At 46.8% G+C, this 14027-nt stretch overlaps 1 protein-coding gene across 4 annotated transcripts in view; it reads right to left on the bottom strand.

Annotated features, from left to right (window-relative positions):
- Positions 1-3262: 3262 nt before the first annotated feature.
- The window catches only part of ELP3 (elongator acetyltransferase complex subunit 3), a 46630-nt gene continuing 35865 nt past the window's right edge, over positions 3263-14027 (bottom strand). The window contains exons 8-10 of one of the 4 annotated variants that reach the window (XM_027665061.1): positions 11609-11735; positions 6456-6542; positions 5226-5249 (exon numbers count right to left, since the gene is read on the bottom strand). In XM_027665061.1, the coding sequence (XP_027520862.1) occupies positions 5241-5249; positions 6456-6542; positions 11609-11735 (223 nt within the window). In that variant the 3' untranslated portion in view covers positions 5226-5240. Of the gene's footprint in view, positions 3407-5225; positions 5250-6455; positions 6543-11361; positions 11440-11608; positions 11736-14027 lie in introns of those variants that run through there. The other 3 variants (XM_027665060.1, XM_027665063.1, XM_027665062.1) reach the window with 3 other exon arrangements.

Here is a 14027-nt window from a genome sequence, read left to right as displayed (position 1 = left end):
CCCCCTGGCAGAGCTGCCATGGAAAGGTCAAACAATTTGGGGTCACCATGAGCGGTTCAGTCCCGTTTTCACATCCAGTCTTAAAAACTTAAAAATGCAGCAGTTTTTGGAAGGACTTCACCGAAACCTCAGGGTTTGCTCAGAATAAAGGTGGAAATCTCTTTTTTAGTGACTGCCCACCCCAAAGCAGGTGCCACTCAGCCTGATTCCTGAATGGGTTCCTCCACCACGGTCCCCCGCATTAAAGCAGATGATTAAATTCATCCTGTGAATAAGAAGAACATTATCTGCGCTCTCCATATTCCGGCATTCCTTATCTCCATCAGCTGGATTATTTATAACCAGGAATACTGGGAGCCCTTGAAAGCTCCTGCCTTGAGTGACACTCCCCAACTCCACAGGGAAGGAACAATCACTTAGTGCTTTAATTATATGCATTAACGGGAGCTCGTGGCTCCAAAATGTGGCTCCATTTTAGCTCTCAATTTGCATTTTCCTTGTAAATGCCGGGCTAATTAAACCCTGACGATAGGATCTGCATTCACTGGCGCAGACAATGGCCCAGTGACCGAGAAAGACACACTGAAATGTGCCTTTTCCCTGCCTTTGGAGCAGCCTGGGAACGCACACGTCGCGGAGCAGCAGCTGGGAAAGGCGGGGAGCTGGGAATGGTCGTTTTAAAGTCATTTAACGACTGTAACTTTCCATGACGTTGAGTTGACACTTGTCTGAGTTACCAGAACGCCACACAGACTGTTCAGGAAGATGGGGAGTTGATGTTGGGCCGGATTTATCCCTGTTTTTGAGGTCCATCAGGTGTTACCCTGAGGGAGAAAGAGCAACACTTGCTGCCCATCCAAATGTTCCTTCAGGGAGCGCAGTGGGACAACAGGACACGGCCCCAGGTTGCACCAGGGGAGGTTCAGGTTGGATATTGGGAACAATTCCTTCATGGAAAGGGTTGTCCAGTGGTGGAGGGATTTAAAGTCCCTGTGGATGTGGGGCAGTGCTTGGCAGTGCTGGGGGATGGTTGGACTTGATGATCTGAAAGGTCTTTTAAAACCTAAACGATCCCAAATCACCCCCTCCTCACGTCTGCACTCATGGCAAAACCTCCTGTGGATGTGACCAAGGGGGAAGAAGTTCCTAAAGCAAGTGATCCAAATTTCCATCTCTCCTGGGAGCTCCCGAAAAGCATTCTGTGATCAAGGGGAGGAAAGACAACATTCCAGGGAATTTTAACTTTCCTAACTCTCAACAGCTCCGGAATAAAATCCTTTCAGCTCCTGGTACACTCAAGGAGTCAGATTTGATTTATTAATTATTTATATGTATATATTGCATAGATAAATATGATTATGGAAGTCACTAAAAGTGACACAAACCCCACGAGTTCTGCCACGAGAGGGTCAGTTCTCTGCTGAGGAGTAGTTTGAGGTTGTTCTGTGATGTCTCATTTGACACCTGGAATGTCAAATAAGAAAACTGGGATTTGTTTCCCTGCTCTCTAAAGGACCTTGTAAACTGACCCTACGAGTTGTCGGATCTCCTCCCTTCCAAGAGCCTCAAAACCCTCAAATCCACACACCAAAGGGATTTTTTTCCAGATGAATCCTCACAACCTTTCGCTTCAGCAAGGAAATATTACCACGTCAAACAGGACAGGAAACTCCAGATGCCAGAAAAGGAGGGAAGTGCCCCCCATCCCACTCCATCCCATCCCATCCCACCCCATCCCATCCCATCCATTCCAAGGACTATTTTTCCTCCTGGACTGCCAGGATCTACAGGTTTCCTCCTGCTGGATATACTTGCTGTCTCCAAGTTCACCCAGAACTCGAGGAGAACCTGCCCTGTGACGTCCCCAGTGCTGCAACAACACAACTCATAGAATCATAGAATCATGGAATCAGTCAGGTTGGAAAGGACCTCTGAGATCATCAAGTCCCACCCTTGATCCAACCCCACCGTGGTTCCCAGCCCATGGAACTGATGCCACATCCAACCTCATCCTAAAAAACCTCCAGGGAAGTGACTCCACCCCCTCCCTGGGCAGCCCATTCCAAGGGCTGATTCCCCTCTCTGTAAAGAATTTCTTCCAAATACCCAACATAAACCTCCCCTGGCACAGCTGGAGGCCGAGCCCTCTTGTCCTACTGCTGGTTCCTGGGAGCAGAGCCCGATCCCATCCGGCTCCCCCCTCCTGCCAGGGAGTTGTGCAGAGGGATGAGGTCTCCCCTGAGCCTCCTCCTCTCCAGGCTGAGCCCCCACAGCTCCCTCAGCCTCTCCTCATGGGAATTGTGCTCCAGTCCCTTCCCAGACTCGTTGCTCTTCTCTGCACCTGCTCCAGCCCCTCCATGTCCTTCCTGAGGGCCCAGAGCTGGACACAGCACTCCAGGGGTAGCCTGACAGGGGCACAATCCCTTCCCTGCTCCTGCTGCCACCCTGATCCCGATCCAGGCCAGGATCCATCGGCCCTCTTGGCCCCCTGGGCACGCTCTGGCTCCCATTCAGCTTCCTGGTCATTCCAACTCCCAGCTCCCTTCCTGCCTGGCTGCTCTCCAGCCCCTCTGTACCAGCCTGGAACTGCCGGGGGTTGTTGTGGCCAAAGGGCAGGACCCAGCCCTTGGCCTTGTGGAACCTCATCCCATTGGGATCATCCCATGGATCCAGCTTGTCCAGGTCCCTCTGCAGAGCCCTCCTGCCTTCCAGTAGATCCACACTCCCCCTCAGCTTAGTGTCATCCACAAATTTGCTGATGGTGGGACTCCATCCCCTCATCTAAATCATCAATAAAGACATTTAACAGGACTGGGCCCAGCACTGATCCCTGGGGACACCACTGGTGACCGGCCACCAACTGGATGCAGCTCCGTTCCCCACCACTCTCTGGGCCCAGCCCTCAGTCAATTCCTAACCCAGCAGAGAGTGCCCCTGCCCAAGCCGTGGGTTGCAGCTTTTTCAGGAGTGTGCTGTGGGAGACGGTCTCAAAAGCTTCACTGAAGTCCAGCTCAATAACGGGAAGAGACATTCCCACCTTTGGGAAAGGCCTCGGGCGCGAGCAGCCTGACCTTGGGAGCGTGGGTTTGACTCCTGAGCGCGGGCTCTGTGTGGAGCACCAAGACAAATCTCTCCAGATTGTGCTCAGTGCACCGAGCAGCCCCATCTGCCGGGGCCGTGCAGGTGCTCCGAGCGCGGCTCCATTTATTACGCAGGTTGGGAAAAACCCCGGGAGAATTCCTCAATCAATCTGCCCCTGAAGTTTCACCTTCGCTTTTTACCGAGCGCAGAAACTCCCGGTTCTGACATTTCTGGAAGGGTCAGCTTTCCCCTCAAGGGCCGAGCACAGGAAATAAAGCGTTTTTTCATTGTCTGAAGTGCAAAACCCGTGTAAAGTTTTTCTCTCCTAAAAAAACCCCAAAACATCGACTCCAGCAACTCTGTCCTGTCTTTAGTCATCTGATCCACCTTCATCAGACCTCTCCTTTCCAGAAGGAACATCGACACGACCACAAGTTCTCTCCCACCCCACACAGCCCCTCCAAAGCTTCCCTCATTTATGTTCACAGCAAAACCACTTTGCTTTTCCGAGAGGCTTTTTTAATTAAAAACCCATAAAAACTCGCACGAAGCCAACAACTAAGTCCTCAAAAATGTAATTTGGCCATTACTGTTTGATGACAAGTATTTGATTTGCACTAAAATACATATTTTACTGCATGATACTCTCTTTGCCCAAATGCCTTGCGAATTCACACTCTCTATCCAAGACTTATCCCTTTATTCCTGGGCTCCTTTCTCTTTGGCTCTGTGTTCCCAGCCATATGTTCGTTATCGATTTCAGCAGCAAGGGGTCTTAGTGAAAAAAAACCAGCCCAAAAGTCACCCCTCTGTTGTTTTCTGCTATGAAAAAAACCCACTGCTGGGACAGGGAGAGACTACAAATGACCTTTTAGTTCAGGTGGAAAAAGGGTCTCAACTGCAGCAGGTTTTTCCTGAATGGGAGGGTATTTCGAGGCAGGGATTGGGATTATCACAATTTTAACGGTTGGGAGCTGGAGGAAATAAAATACTGATTCACAGAGACAAAGGCAGCAATTCAAGATCATCATAAATGCAGGATTTCCACACAGCTTTGCAATTCCTCACATCCTTATCAAAGGATCCAGATGGGTTTGGGTTGGGAGAGACCTTAAAGGTCATCCAGCTCCAACCCTGACACCTCCACTATCCCAGGTTGCTCCAACCTGGTCTTGGACACTCCCAGGGATCCAGGGGCAGCCACAGCTTCTCTGGGAATTCCAGACCAGATACTCACCACCCTCCCAGCCAGGAATCCCTTTCCAATCTCCCATGTCTCGCTGCCCTCTGCCAGTGGGAAGCCATTCCCCGTGTCCTGTCCCTCCAGCCCTTGTCCCCAGTCCCTCTCCAGCTCTCCTGGAGCCCCTTTAGGCTCTGGAATGTTCTCCAAGCTCTCCATGGATCCTTCTCTTCACCAGATGAACACCCCCAAGCTCTCCCACTTTGTTACACCAAGAGGTTCTGCTTTGGATTTAAATTTGACCCTAAAAGTCATTCCCACCCAGTCTGAAGAGGGAGGGAATCTCTGGGCACACAATCCAACCCTGTGCAGATGTGAAGAGGTAGAGGGGCTTTATGGAGGTATTTTATCCACAGAAATATAAGAGCAATTATCTGTGAAAATAGTTTCCAAAAATAGCCTGTTCCTCGTCACCACTGCCCTCATTAACATAAAAATTACCATGGCTTTGGTCATAGTTCATGAAACCACAATTGTTTCTGAAGTGAAGAGCTTTTTCAGCACCAGCTCAGACTCCAAGAGAAGCTCCAAGAGGAACTGCAGGAATGAGCATTAAATACCATCTAATCCGTTCCTTCAATGAACAAAAAAAAAAAAAAAGGCACATTTTCAGAGGGAGAAAACTGGCTACCTGCAAATCACAGCTTTTCAATGAGATCTTTAGCAGTTATTGAAAGGAAAATCATTTACCCCTACTAAACATTTCAGAGCTGTCTTCCCAAAGGGAGGAAAAAATCAATGCAGATCAGCAGCTTAACTGTCTTTTATTACAGTTATTAAAAGCTCCGGATCGAGGAGCAATATTTTAGTTTCATGATGATTTTCATCTCCTCAGTTAAAAAAACCCAAAACCTCAGGAGCCCTCAGGAAAACTGAGGCCTTGTTTGCAGCTGAAATTGTTGGAAGTTCGGAAACAACGTCAGATCCACTGGAAAGAAAAAAGAAAGGACACTCATCTCACCCACTGCTGGAGTGGAATCACACTCGGAGCACGGATGTATCAGGCATTGCACTAAAATTAGTCCTTTTCTGGGAAATTGCTTATTTAGCAACTCCTTCAGATAAAAAAACCAAACAGCTTGACACATGACTAAGAAGAGGAATTTTCAGACTAAATCATTCAGTGATTGCATTTTATTTAAAGAACACAAAGAAAGGCTCTGCTGAACGGGACTGAAAATCTCCTCGCTCGGAGATTTTGTCTCCAGTGCCATTCCATGGCCCTGCCTATGTTTTTTTCCTCGGAATTATACTCATGGGAGGCTTCAGATGGACACAGTGAGGCCACAGGATCTCCTCATGGATTTCCTCAAGGATTAAAAGAGTTTCTCAACAACTGAAGGTCCATCTGATGTTTCTGGGGAACATCCACCAGCTCCCGTGTGCCTCCGGGTTCTGCCAGCCCCTGACACTTCCCACACTCCAAATTCCTAATCTTCTGGTTCATTTCCTCTTTTTTTTTTTAATGTTTCCTAGATTAATTTAACCTACGAGGGGTCTTAAAAGCTGTTTGAGATGGGCTTGGAGCCATCCCTGCCAGAGGACCGAGAGGAAGAGCGACACTAAACCACGCTCAGGAAAAAGCCCTAAAAACAAAACCAAGGGCCAACACAGCAACATCGTGTCCATTAATAAATACGTCACTTGGGAATGTTTTTCCTAGAATAAAGAGGAATATTAGGAGTATTAGAAATATTAGGGACATTAGCACTAGGAAGAGTTATTCCAGAGCAGCTGTTGGTTCTCCCATTGCCGCCGAGCTGCTCCGCGGAAACGGAACGAGGGATCGGTAACGGCGCCGCGGGAATTCTCCAGCCTTCCCAAAGTTCCTGCTTCAATCCAAAAGTTCTGCTTGGCAGCCCCGCCGGCGAGGGTGATTCATGAATCCTCCCAACCATCTACCCCCAGAGTCACCTCATGTCTCTCCCGGTGCAGCGGCGGAGCCGAGCGTTTACGGCGTTCCGCAGGATGAGGTGTCTGCTCTGGCGACAATTCCATTATTCCCGCTGAGTCCTTGATTTATTCCAGCTATTATTCTAATTATTTTCCCCGGCCACCTGCTAAGGGAGGCCCTGGGAGTGGGTCTGATGGTTTGTGTGTGTGTGTGTGTGTGTGTGTGTAACATTTACACTACCTGGCACGACCGGGAGGGAGGAGGGAGGAAGCAGAGCATGTTCCCTCCCTGCGGTGTTTTCCCATATGTGGGACGGGGTGGAAAGACCTGAAGTGGAAAGGAAATCCTCTGAGGCTATAAAAAGAATCAATAAGAAGTGGGGAGGACAGGCAGGATGGGGGAATGTGTGTGGGGGGGAAAAGCACAGCAGAACTGGGACACGGGGACAGAACATCCACTCTGTAATAATCGAATATATAAATGGAGTAATTGTGTAATAAGGGGGACAATTGTATATATAACTGGAATAATTGTATACACAACTGGAATAATCTTCACGATGGAGGCAGGGAAAAAGCCACTCACATGCCACCTGCTGTAAAAAAATCATGGAATCACAGAATCCCAGAATTATTTGGGTCGGAAGGGACCTTAAAGCTCATCCCATTCCACCCTCTGCCATGGGCAGGGACACCTTCCACCATCCCAGATTACTGTAAAATAACCATGGAATCAGAGAATTACAGAATTATTTGGGTTGGAGGGGACCTTAAAGCCCATCTTGTTCCACCCCGTGCCATGTGCAGGGACACCTTCCACCATCCCAGGTTGCTCCAAGCCCTGTCCAACCTGGCCTTGGACACTTCCAGGGATGGAATTCACAACCTCTGCAGGTCAAAATAATAATAATAAACACCTATAATAAAAGATACAGGGAACACACACTCCTATCAATAAAATAATATTTGGAAGAATTACTAATAAAATCACCAGAAGAGCAGTTGCTGACCCCACACTCAGAGCTCTGACACGTTTGCAGAAGAAGAAGAAGTGCTAGGCACCTTTGCTGCTGGATGGAAGGAGCAGGAGACACTTGGAAATCAATAGGTCAGAAGGGACAGAGGCAATGTTGCTCCTGGAACTGTAATTACCTGTTCAAGTTGAAGAAGCGCCCAGGATTTTTAGTCCCTGGTCAGCACAATCAGCAAGTTATTGCCTTCCCAGGAGAAGCCTCTGGAATTCATATATCAACTGGTGATGAAGGCAAAGGTGCTTAAAGCTCTTCCTAAAGTCAACTTGGTTCCTTCTGTCCCTGGTCTGAAAAGCAGGTGGCTGGGAAGGAGACTGGCACAACAAATAAAGGGATTTTTTTTCCCCTAACGTATTTAAAACTAAAAAATCAAACATCTGTAAAGATTCATGATAAGCCAAAGGTGTCTTTCGTCCCCAAAAGTCAATGCTATTTTCAGACAGGCTGGGAGAGCTGGGGGTGTTCACCTGGAGAAGAGAAGGATCCAGGGAGACCTTGGAGCACATTCCAGAGACTAAAGGGGCTCCAGGAGAGCTGGAGAGGGACTGGGGACAAGGGCTGGAGGGACAGGACCCAGGGAATGGCTTCCCACTGCCAGAGGGCAGGGAGAGATGGGAGATTGGGAAGGGATTCCTGGCTGGGAGGGTGGAATAGAATTCCCAGAGAAGTTGTGGCTGCCCCTGGATCCCTGGGAGTGTCCAAGGCCAGGTTGGAGCAACCTGGGATAGCGGGAGGTGTCCCTGCCCATGGAACGGGATGAGCTTTAAGGTCCCTTCCCACCCAAACCAGTCTGGAATTCCAGGATAAAGGACACTCAGAATCCATTCAGAGGGATTTTTATGGAAGTGGGGATGGAAAAGGCAGGAAAGGGGAATGGGACCTTTCCCTGAGTCCCGACATTCCCAGGGAACCCCCTTGTTCCCTGAACTCCTTCCCAGAGAGGAGTTGGGCTGTGGATGGATCTAATGGCAGGCTCTGGATCCAGGCTGAGAGAGCTGAGAATGTCCAGCCTGGAGAAGGGAAGGATCCCGGGAGAGCTTGGAGCACATTCCAGAGTCTAAAGGGGTTCCACGAGAGCTGGAGAGGGACTGGGGACAAGGGATGAAGGGACAGGATACAGGGAATGGATTCCCACTGCCAGAGGGCAGGGAGAGGTGAGATATTGGGAAGGGATTCCTGGTTGGGAGGGTGAGGAGGGGCTGGGCTGGAATTCCCAGAGAAGCTGTGGCTTCCCCTGGATCCCTGGGAGTGTCCAAGGCCTGGTTGGATTCCCTTGGAGCAACCTGGGATGGTGGAAGGTGTCAAGGTTGGAATGGGATGAGCTTTGAGGTCCCTTCCCACCTAACCCATTCTGGGGCTCCAGGATTCTCTAACACCAGATTCCTGCTCTTCCCTCGCTTCCACTTCCCTCCCCTCAGTGCATCAGGAACAGAAAGGGGTTGATGCTCCCACAGCATCTTCCCCACTAATTTGGGATCTCAGATCACCGTGGGTGCCACCACCCCCCACTGACAGCTTTCAGTTGAAACAGAGTAGGTTCAGGTTGGATATTGGGAAGGGATTCCTGTCTAGGAGGGTGTTGAGGGGCTGAGCTGGAATTCCCAGAGAAGCTGTGGCTGCCCCTGGATCCCTGGGAGTGTCCAAGGCCAGGCTGGATTCCCTTGAAGAAACCTGGGACGGTGGAAGGTGTCGGGGTTGGAACTGGATGAGCTTTAAGGTCCCTTCCCACCCAACCCATTCCATGACTGTGAGAAGATGCCACATTTTCGGAGAACCCTGCACAAGGAGCAGCTTTGTGCCTCCACTGAGTTCCTCTCTTCACTGCCCCATTAGTTTTATGCAGTAGAAGTGTCTAAATATTTACCAGCCTGGACTAATATTTATGCAGCACAACACAGAAATAAGTTGTTCTAATAACCCAAAAGGATGATATAAAATTTTAAGGTAGGAAACAGAGAATGTACTGGGATTCAGATCAGCTGGATCCCTGGGAATGAAGGAATTAGCCAGCTGAACACCTGCTATGTGCACCAGAAAAAAAAGATTAATGAAAGAAAGGAGTTGGTTTTACCCCTTTTCTCTCATATTTAGGACAAAGGATGCTTAGAAATTAAATTATAACACATTTAAAAAAGGATGAGAAAGCAAAGGAGGGGGTAAAAAGAAGTCTCTTGTTTATCATTCCAATCTTGAAACGTGTCCCAGCGATCCACAGCCTCTCCGTTCTCATCCCCTGCAGCTCCATTCCCTGGGATGCACAGGGATCACAGCAAGAACCCTGTGAACCTCTAAGACGGGAATCAGGGATTGCTCCTCTCCTTTCCCACCCTTTCTCCTCTCTGATCACCACAGGTACAACTCCTCTCCATGCTGATGTGATCCATCACCTCTTCCCCTCCAATTTCCCTCCCCAGCTCCCACTTTTCCCCCTCTCATCACTTGAGGGCTTCATCCTCCACATGGATTCCTCATCCTCCAGCTCCTCCTCTGGAGCTTCACTGGCACCAAACCTTCATTTGATCCATGAGTCCTGCTTTAAATTCCCAAAGAGTTGGTCTTTACCCCCATCACTGTCTGCCCTCCTGAACTCCCCTCCTTAATTCCCACCTGGATTTCTCTGCTCCCCATTTCTCTTCCCTGACCCTCCAACCAGCTTCTTTTTGCCAACTCTGCCCCCCCAGCAAAAAATTCCCATCTTATCTTAACCCTTCCTCTCATAAATTTATAAATATCTTAATTCTCTCCAGGCCTTGTTCTCACCTACTCTCTCTCTTCCCATCCTTTCCCATCCCATGTGGATTCCTTCCTTCCACGTCCAGAGTCCTGCCATCCACACTGGTTTTCACCAGGATGGTTTGGGTTGGGAGAGACCTTAAAACTCACCTCATTCCACAAAAGTCTTTCCACGAGGACTTTTCCCAGCTCCCAAAGCCAAGGGACTTCCCTGGGCAGAAACAGCACAAACCACTTGCCCTTCTCTGCTCTGTTTTCTCCTTCTCCTGCTTTTCCATGCCCGGCTTCCTTTTCGTTCCCCCTCTCCCAGTTCCAGCCTCCTCGCCACGTTTTTGCCTCCCTCCCGCAAACTTTGCCCCCTGCAAAATTCCTGCAAAAAGCTGCCCTTTAGAAAGGGACACAACAACCTTCAGTGATGCCATCACTTGAACTTAAACCCTCCAAACCTATTCCCAAATCTGCAGCGAAACAGGAGCAATTCCAGATCCCACGGTGGGAAATCTTTAACCGCCCATCATGAACAAGCAGCAAAGAACAACAAGCACTAAATACTTCCTACAGGAGCTTGCAATCCTGCCCTAAATAATCCCTCCCTCTCCACTCTGACATCTTGCAAACACCTCGGCTCACCAGCTCCTCCTTGCTGGCTCTTTAAATCTTTTTGTCATTATTGCTCATTTAACGCCACAAATTGTCTCCCCTTGGCTCGTGACAGACCCGTAAAAACACATAAAACCCACATAAAACCAGCTGGAACTTCAGGAGGCATCGGGGAGGGACTCAGGTTCCGCACCACGAGTAATTCCTGGAAAATCCTACGTCGTGTCCACACTCTACTTATCTACAGCAGGGTAGGAAAATAACCCAGGAGGAGAGCCTGGAGGGGGAATTTTGAGTTCTGGCTGCACCTCTGGGTTTGTGCACATCCCTTTGCCCCACTCCCTTATTCAGACACACAAATACAATATTTGTTAAAAGTACTAAGACATTGTGCTCAGGAATTCTGCATAAAACTCCTTAGGAAACGTCCCAGTTTCTGCATTATTTTAAAAACACAACCGATTTTGACTTAAAAAAAAATACAAGAAATAATGAAAATCTACCAAACTACCACCTAGAGTGGTTAATTCCCTGCACTGTTTATACTTTATTCCTCATTTCCGTTTCTCCAGGAATCATTTTCTGTTTTCTTCTACACCATTGACAAAGATACTCAGCCAAGAACAGAGATGCTTCATGACACACCTGTACACTTCATTTTGCAATTAATTGCCTTCTTTCAACTTGCAACTGTGCACTATTCTAAACCCCAGGAAGAAAACTTCGAAAAAAAAAAGCAAGAGCCCCAGTTAATATGGGAAGAGCAATATTCCACAGGGACCCTGGTGACTCAGGCTTTCATGAGGCAGGGATATAATTTTCTGGATGAAGTAGCTCAACAAATCTTTTCTCACCCTCCACCTTTCCAAAAAAAAAAAATAAATAAAATAAATTGATTTTTCAATTATTTGTCCTTAAGAAAAACAAGCCTGGGTTGGATCAGAACTAATGGCTGAGGTAAGGACGAAAAGAGTTGGATGAAAAAGCTGGAAAACACGAGAAATTCCCGGGTATTTTAAGGCATACTCACAACGAACTGGTCCATGTCCCTCTCCAGGCCCATGTTTGGGAGGTCAGGCATCATGTGGGCCACCACCTTAAATCCAGCATCCTTGGCCAGGTGGAAGGATTCACACACAGCCTTCACCGTGTGGCCTCTGGGAAGAGAGGGAAGAGATCCAGGATCAGGCAGGAAGAGCCACATTGGAGATGTTTAATTGAGATTTAACTCCGGGAAGCGAGAGCGGGTTGAGTCTGGAACGTGGCTGGAAGTGAACTCCATAAGGGAAAAAAAAGGTGTTTTTAATAAAGTATTAAAAGTTTACTGCTGCCGAGCCACTCCAAGGCTCCAACTGCTCAAATCCCAGCTGGAGAAACTTGGGAGAGCTGCTGAAATCCAATTGGGAAAGCCAAGACACCAGTTGGTGCCACAGCACAAGGAGGACACGGTGCAGTGGCGGCTGCGGATAATCAGGATGAGGAACAACCAAAGACAAAAACAACAGGAAAGGAGAAGACATAAACAACAGGAAAACTAGGCAGCTGGAAAACCATCCCAAAACATGCTCCCAAACACTCCTGTTAGAGAAAGACCAACTTTCTCAGCTCCGAAACATGGGCTGAATTGGGATTCCTCAAGGATTCCACGTTCTGACATCAAACCAAGCTCAGATTCAGGAGCTTGGAGAGACCTGGATCCCAAACCACAGGAGGAACAGAGGTTCATTATCCTTGAGCAAATTCCTCTCTCCTTCCACCTCCACAGCTCCAGAGCCTCCACAAACAGCCATGGGGGAATTCCCACCCCAGTGACCAGTCTTCCCACAAAGTCCTGGCTTTGGTTCTTCCCACCCCTGGTTGAGATTTCGGGACATCTCCGGACATTTCGACCCCCTCAGCAACCCCTGACCTTCCCTCTCCAAACCCTGTTTGCTCCCCATCACACTCTCACCCCACCTTCTGGAATTCCCTGCTCCAAGGACGTGACTCTTCTCCTCCTCCACGGCCCTTTGGGGTGAAAAATTACCCCCATCTGGGCACCTCAGTCCTAAATCTGTTCATTTACACTTAATTCTGACCCAGAATGGGCACCCAGCCCTTATTTTAACCAAACCAGCAGTTGCTTCCCTGGTTTCAAGGCTCAATTCCTTCCTCTCTTCCAGAAGGTTCCACCTCCACTCACTCCCTCAATGCAGCTTTTTTTCCCTACAGTTTTATTTATGATTTTTTTTAGTTTGGTGTTTTGTTTTGTTTTTTTTTTTTTTTTTCACAAGTGTCACCGTGTTTTTCCAAGGCTGTTCAAGGACAACATTACTCAGGCCCTTGAGTAGCCCGAGGGGAGGAAATGGAGACTCGCTTCATAAATAAAAATTATTTTCTTATTAGAAGTGGAATTCGAGCTGCATCAATAACTCGATTATTTGATGCCTAAGATCAGTTCTCGAATATTTTTCTGCCTCGCAGCCGCCGAAAGCACTCAAAAAACAACCAAAAAAAAAAAAAAAACAACCCAACACCACCTCGCTAATGACTTCTGGAACAGAATAGAAAGTAATTTCCCCAACAGTTTGCCTAATTGGTTGTAATCTGACATTTTGCTACGAGCGAAATATTAAAAAGTTGAAAGCCCAAAAAAAAAACAAAACCAGAAACAACACGTCGCTCCCACACACAAAGAGGAGCAGAAGCAAAATGAGGTCATTTCAAAAGGAAGAGGAACTCGAATCACCCTTTTTTTTTTTTTTTTTTTTTTATTCTCCAAGCGTGTTTCGATTTTCATCGCCCTGAAAAGTTGGAGGGAGCATTTGCAGCAAAGCCCTTCGAGGACTTCTGCGGGAGGCTTTTGAAAAATGGAGCAGAATTCTCATGTAAAATGGAATTCTAAGATAATACAGAATTCTAAGATAACATATAATATATAATTATGTATTCTATATCATATGTAACATATTTATAATTACAATATAAAATAGAATTTGAAGATAAAAATATAATTCTAATATAAAATATGATTCTAATATAAATTATCATTATGATGATAATCATATATTATATACTGTTTAATTGTATAATTGTGTATATATATTATACATATATATAATATATATACACACATATATACATATATATTATATATATACATTTATATGTATAATTATATATAGTATAATTGTATAATTGTGTATATATATTCTATATACATATATATTCTATATACATATATATACATATAAATACACACATATATATGCATATATATTATATATATACACACTTATATATATAATTGTATATATATATATTGTATAATTGTATGTTATATAATACACAGTGTATATTTTATACACGATATATAATATAAATATAATTATAATATAAAATATAATTCCATCCAGGATTGGCTCTGAGGGAAATCAAGGCAGGAACACATCCCTTTATTCCCGTTCTGA

The sequence above is a fragment of the Corapipo altera genome, unplaced genomic scaffold (assembly GCF_003945725.1).
Source record: "Corapipo altera isolate COAL_440 unplaced genomic scaffold, ASM394572v1 164, whole genome shotgun sequence".
Taxonomy (NCBI): domain Eukaryota; kingdom Metazoa; phylum Chordata; class Aves; order Passeriformes; family Pipridae; genus Corapipo; species Corapipo altera.
Note: the sequence above shows the minus strand (reverse complement) of the source record. Positions and strands in the feature narration are given on the sequence as shown.